The following is a 6,251-nucleotide window of genomic DNA, read 5'->3' as shown; positions in this document are numbered from 1 at the left end:
CACCATCCTCCTGCTCGGCTCCAGGACAAACTGTCAGATCAACATGTCCGAGTTCACCTGCAGATGCATCACAGATGGACCAGAGTCAGTACACATGACTGAGAGTTTATGGACGACACCCACTCATCTGGTGGTGGTTTGTTTTGTTTATATTTTTCTCAAAAAAGAACAAAAACTAAAAACACAATTACATATTTGTATTATTTATTGTACTTGAGTCCTGAAGAAAACAATGTGTAAAATGTAGGCTTCTGTTCATGTTTCAAAAAAAGGACTTATTTTTACAAGGTAAAAGAGTAACTCAGTCAGATCAAATCAAAATCACCAAATCACTTTAAGTACATAGAGCAGTAAAATACAATAATAATAGAAAAGCTCAAACAAAAGTGTCAATGTAACTTAACAGGCAGGGTTAGCAGATTAAAGAATAGCAGTCCTAAGGACAAAAGTGTCCCTCCTCTGTGTCCTCTGTGTCCTGCAGCATCGCAGCAGTGTCCATGGAGAGACAGGAGACAGGAGGAGGACATATTATTGACAACATTTTGCACAAGTACATTCAAGTTAATTTTTTTTTTACTCTTTTAAAACATATTTACATGCAAACCACACATTTAAAATCACAGGATTGTACAGAAGGACCAAGGGGGTATTCATGAGCCTGATTTTTTGTGGTGCCCTACGCACTGGGCATAATGTGCGTGTGCAGAGCGACGCCGCTGAATGTCACTTTCTACAGTCGAACCCCAGAGTAAACACATTCGGTGTTGGTGCTGTCGGCGTGACTTTTCGGTCTGCTGGAGCTCTGATGCTTTAAGGCCGCATAGTGGATGTCCTCTTCATTCTGACCAAACGATAAACAAAAATAAAACTTACATTTAAATATAAACTACTATTATACAAAGGTAAATCAATAACAAATGTCCTACCTCTGTGGTCACTGTAGGTTGTGCTGAAAAATAGTAATTACAATTTAGTTTTGGTACAGACATTTAAAGGGGACATATTATTAAAAATCTACTTTTATGAACTTTTAACCATGTTATAACCATATTACCTCATCATTGACCTGTTTTATTTTCATGGATGCATTTAGTGCTCATATTTTTTTTTTTTGTTTTTGTTTTCACCTCTGTCCTATTCCCGCCCACTGACCTCTGTTTACTTGCCATTATAAAAAACAGAAAATACATGTAAGGTTCTAAAATGTCAAAACACATTTTTCAACAATAACAAAACAAAATGAATGAAAATCCACTGTGTTCATGCTGTAAAGTCTCCATGAAGAGGTGGGCCTGTCACTCCTACAGTTTTGAACGAGACGTCAGTGGACTTGTTTTGATTATTAAGCAGTTCTGGTTTACAGTGATCAAAATGCAGTAATAGTTTCCTCTATATGTTGTCATTTAATACTAAATACGTCTCCTTAAAAATGTGTTGATCTCAATGTCACTCACATTTCTTCTTGATGTTGTAAATCACCAGTGAAAGTAACACACACAGGATTAAAGTCCCCACCAAAGCTCCACTCAAGACTTGTACCAGTACTGAGGGCGTGGACTTGTCTGAAATAAGAAAATAAACATTGCAGTTAATACAAGAAAAACAAAATTGAGTTTTTTATGAATTTAAAACCTCATTAAAAGTCTGCTTGTCTTGTGGCGTGTCTACCACCTGCTTGTCTCCATGGCGAGGTTATTGCTTTGCCTGGAATGTTTTGCACTATGGCATTAAACTCCATCTCCATTCAGACACATCAGGCCAAGTTACAGGCAAGTCAAGTGAAAAAAGCAGTACAGGTTTTTAGTGCACAAAATTAACTCTAGTCATGTTATAATGTTGTTACCTCATCAAAAACAGACCTGAAGTTGTGTTTTGTTTCATTCACATGTTCATCTCCAAAGCTGGAAATGCCCTGTTCCACCTCGTGATGTCATGTAGTGGTAGTTTTCAAGTAAGTAGTCAACAGATACCTTTAATTCAGCAGAGATTGTTAATTCCAGGGCTGAAATGATCCAGATGATTCTTGTGAAGGTGGATGGAGTTGTGTGCAAACAGTGGGAAAGTTTTTTTTTTCTGTTTGAGAGAAAAACTCAGCCTAAAGTGTTCAGAATTTGTGCGTTAAACATGTGAATGAAACAAAAGACAACTTCAGATCAGGGTTTGGGTTCATCAGCCACATCATTATGGACATCACTACAGTATCTATGGATGTACAGTGTGTAGATGAACTGGAAGGAATTACATCAATTACACATGAATTGCCATTGGATTCAAATGCTGTAATGAGCATCTGTACTGAAATTGAGTTTGAATTTTTTGTATTGTGACTGCGCACACACACCACACCAAAACTGGAACTAAACCTGGGACTAAACTAGGGCGAGATCAGAACTAAACCAAGACTAGAACCAGCCCAGTCTATTCAAACTAATGTGGATGCAGTACAACCAGAAGTACAAGTCAAAAGTTTTAGAACACCCTCATTGTTCCAGTTATTTATTGCAATTCAAGTTGTGCAAGTCCAATGAAGAGCTTGAAATGGTACAAAGGAAAGAACTGAACAGACAGAGGTTAAAAAAGATAACAGATACAAAACACAAGTCCAAGCTCTGCCAAAACTACCTCAGGAAAAAAGGACAAGATCGTGAGCTTGAAAACCTGGAGTGTCCAGCATAGTGTCCAGACTTAACTCTTTCCCCCTTGGACGTCTACTAGGAACAACCCATACATATATGACTAGAGCATAACTGCATAAAAGAAAACAGACTTCCACAAGTGATTATAAATGATATTCACACTCATGAACTTAATTGAAACACAGACGTATTTGTATCTCTGGAAACTTTAAACTCTGAACTCTTCATTTATGGATGATTAAATGTGATTCAACTCATTTCCAGGTTTATAAAAGCTCACTGAAAATGGTAAAAGGTCACATTTTTCTATAGCACTTTTCCACCTTCAAGGCACTCAAAGCACTTTACAACAAGGAACCACTTCACACACACATTCACACACCAGTGTACGCAGACACTGTGGGCAAGGTGGGTTAAGTGTCTTGCCCAAGGACACAACGACAGCATTCATCTGTGGGAGCTGGAATCACACCAGCCAACCTGTGGGTCAGTGGATCTGACCGCTCAACCTGTGATGTTTATGTCGAGAGCTGGAATTGAACCACCAACCTTCAGATCAGTGGGCAAATGCTCTACCAACTGAGCTACTGCCGCCCCAAAAAATGAGATTTTAGCTGGTCAGGTGCAAAATCACAAACAAAAAACTACATTCAGCACCTGATATATGCATGTTCTGACTACTATATTCATAAAAAAAATATATATATATATATATATATATATATATATGTGTGTGTGTGTGTGTGTGTGTGTGTGTACACCTGTTTGTACCTGTTGTACACCTGTGTGGACCTAATTAATTTTTTTCCATTTAACTTATTCAACTCATTTAACTTATTTAAATATTAACATATTTGATTTCTATTGTTAAAAGAACGAGCCACAAATGTGTTCAGCTGTTCTATCTGCCAAAGTTGGACTTTTTCATCAATCAGAAGTTTAGAATACATTTTGGTCAACAGTAAACAGTAAAGACTAAAAAGACGTGTGGTGTTCTAAAACTTTTGACCAGTAGTGTGCATCATAGTATTTACCTTCAGAGTCCCATTTGCTTTTAGTCCCAAAGAGCAGTTTCCCGCATGATGCCACAGCACATTTTTCCAAATTACTGTCTGCGCTGTCACTGCGTACAGGAAGGTCGTAGACACAGGACTTTGTTGAACTGTCCATCCTCCCCTCACACTGATCACTGCTGCCTCCATGACTGTAAAGAATCCCTTTTGCAGACTCATACAAAGTATTAAACCAGTAGACTTGGTGTTTTTCTTCACATATTCCGTTGTTGAAGATACAACTCAACTCAGAGACTCGTTGAACACTGGAATTCTCCACTGTCAGTTCATAGTCCAAAGTTGCAAAATGAAATCCAGCACCGTCTACATCCACAGTAACAACTTCCAAAAAATCAAGCTTGTACAAATTACTACTCATGCAGAAGTAGGTGGCTGCGTCAGAAACTATCAAACCCTTAATCTCTAAGTTGTTGTAATTGTCTGTATTATTAAGTCTAAACCGATTCTTGAATTTAGTATCGACTTTAATATTCGTAACTTCTCCTTCATACTTGTTGTAAGAAGTAATTCTCACTGGTATTTCTCCAAAAACTTGCTTGTACCAGTAGCACATCACAATATTGCTGTCCTGACAGTTGCAGTTTAATGTCACACTTTGTCCAACTTGGCCACTCAGAGTAACATGGGATAAAGCTGGAAATGGTCCTGGAGAGAAATGTCAAAAATAATTGTTTGCAAGTTTTGTTTTCCTAGTTAAGAAGAATAAAAATTGTTGTTTACTTACCCCAAATGCCAAGGCTGAGGCACATAAGAGTCTGAGCAAAGTTACAAGGTGACATCGTGCCTGTAGTTGCAGAGCTAAGTGTATCAAAGTTGAATCCTTTGAGTGTTCTTATAAGGGCTGACTGTGTGAGCTCAGCCAATCAGATTTCACAAAGTGTGTCCTAACTCTGCACACGTCCTCATTTGAATATAGGCTGATGAAGTGATAGCAGTGTCTCTGTAGTTCCAGAGATCTGGTGACCCCTGTACACTTTGACGTTCGTATTTCATGGGATTTCGTTTTTTTTCTTTTTTCCTGGGATCCAGACTATCTACTTCTCCAATAATTTACAGAGATGTGAGTGTAGTCCCTGAGTTCAGTTGGATGCAATGGACAGGTGGATTAGACAATCAGGGACATGCATAGTCCGTATCAAAGCAAACATGGCTGCTTATGAGGAAAAAAACAACGGAAAAAACATCTGAGTCACCTTGAAGATTTCTGCAGAATCCGTGAGCGAAGCACTGAACTCTTTTAATCTGGAGTCTGAGAAATTTGGTTCTACTGTAAATGATGAGTGACCAGTGAGCTCCCTTGTTTTACCTGCATGGCACTGGCACGATGGCGGGCGTGGGAACCAGATCCCTCTGTATAAAAATACACAGGCATTAGATCTATCGTAATATTTATGGAAAACAAACAAAAACATCTTTAACTCCAGCTCCAGATGAAAATGATTGAGAGTGCACTGGTAAAAGACAAGACACTGTTCAGTTACTTGATTTTAATTCACCTCAAACACAGAAAACATCCTATTTTTATTCTTATCTAATCACATCTGATGTCCTGAGTTCTGGACGTTGACCAAAAGTACTAGCAAGGCTGGTGCCACCTAGTGCCTCCGCTCAATTTCATTTCTCTCCAGCGACTAGGTCAGGAATTGAAATACACCAGACGATTTGCAAAAACCCCGGAAGTGCAAGTTCGGGCATCAGCCAATCAGCGAAGAACTAGACTTTCTGTGTTGGCAACGATTCCCGAGATCGAGGATTTAAAGCCGGAACAAAGAGAATGGTTTGTGAATTTTATCAAGGGGGAAGACGCTATTGTCCTTCTTCCTATGGAGTTTGGGAAAAGCTTAATATGCAGGTTAGCCCCGTTAGTTGCGCATTACATACGTCACGACCAAATAGCAGCGATTGGTTGAATAAAAAAAGTACCTGCCTAATGTCGAGCGAACAAATTCTAAAGCTGCGAGGTCAGACGGTTTCCATGAAGTGAAACCAGTGGATGAATCAGGCTACAAAAGTACAACATCCCAGATAAAAGCCATTAAAATAAGTGTACTTTGGATACTTGCATGCTCAGATCCTATGACATCTGGATTTTAGTTGGATAGTGCATCAGCGATATCACTCTACATACACATAAAGTGACACCGGCTCAAGATTATACATCGGAATTGTGTAACCGTGTCCCTTGTCGATGCCGCCAGTGTAAGAGGAATGTCTAAGGAGTTAGGAGCTTGAACAATCACGCAAACCATCTCCCAGCTGATAGTTCACACCTTCACAGAATATTTCAGTTGACTTGACCAATAACAGACACGCCGTACCGTAAAACCTAGGGTGTGTTAGTTTCTCTGCAGTTACCCTCTCAGAAAGTGTTTATTCGGGTCAGTTTTGAGATTTGATGTTCTTAATGCCCTACTGCGAAACCACATTCAGTACAATCACAGACATACTGCATTACGAAATCTCTGCTTTCGGAAAAGATGTGTGGGTAATTGGAGCATAACTCGTACTACGTTACATAACCAGAAAAAAAAAAAAAAAAAAT

At 39.0% G+C, this 6,251-nt stretch overlaps 1 protein-coding gene across 1 annotated transcript; it reads right to left on the bottom strand.

Annotated features, from left to right (window-relative positions):
- Nucleotides 1-249: 249 nt before the first annotated feature.
- LOC110170123 (uncharacterized) lies at nt 250-5,438 on the bottom strand (the record flags this gene model as incomplete). The annotated part of the gene is made up of 5 exons (XM_055156531.1): nt 250-841; nt 927-949; nt 1,455-1,562; nt 3,671-4,093; nt 5,429-5,438. Coding segments are annotated over 5 exons (675 nt in total), but the record flags the coding sequence as incomplete, so codon positions are not given.
- Nucleotides 5,439-6,251: the final 813 nt, after the last annotated feature.

The sequence above is a fragment of the Boleophthalmus pectinirostris genome, unplaced genomic scaffold, assembly GCF_026225935.1.
Source record: "Boleophthalmus pectinirostris isolate CB_2022bp ecotype Guang Dong unplaced genomic scaffold, ASM2622593v1 HiC_scaffold_20, whole genome shotgun sequence".
Lineage (NCBI taxonomy): Eukaryota > Metazoa > Chordata > Actinopteri > Gobiiformes > Gobiidae > Boleophthalmus > Boleophthalmus pectinirostris.
Note: the sequence above shows the minus strand (reverse complement) of the source record. Positions and strands in the feature narration are given on the sequence as shown.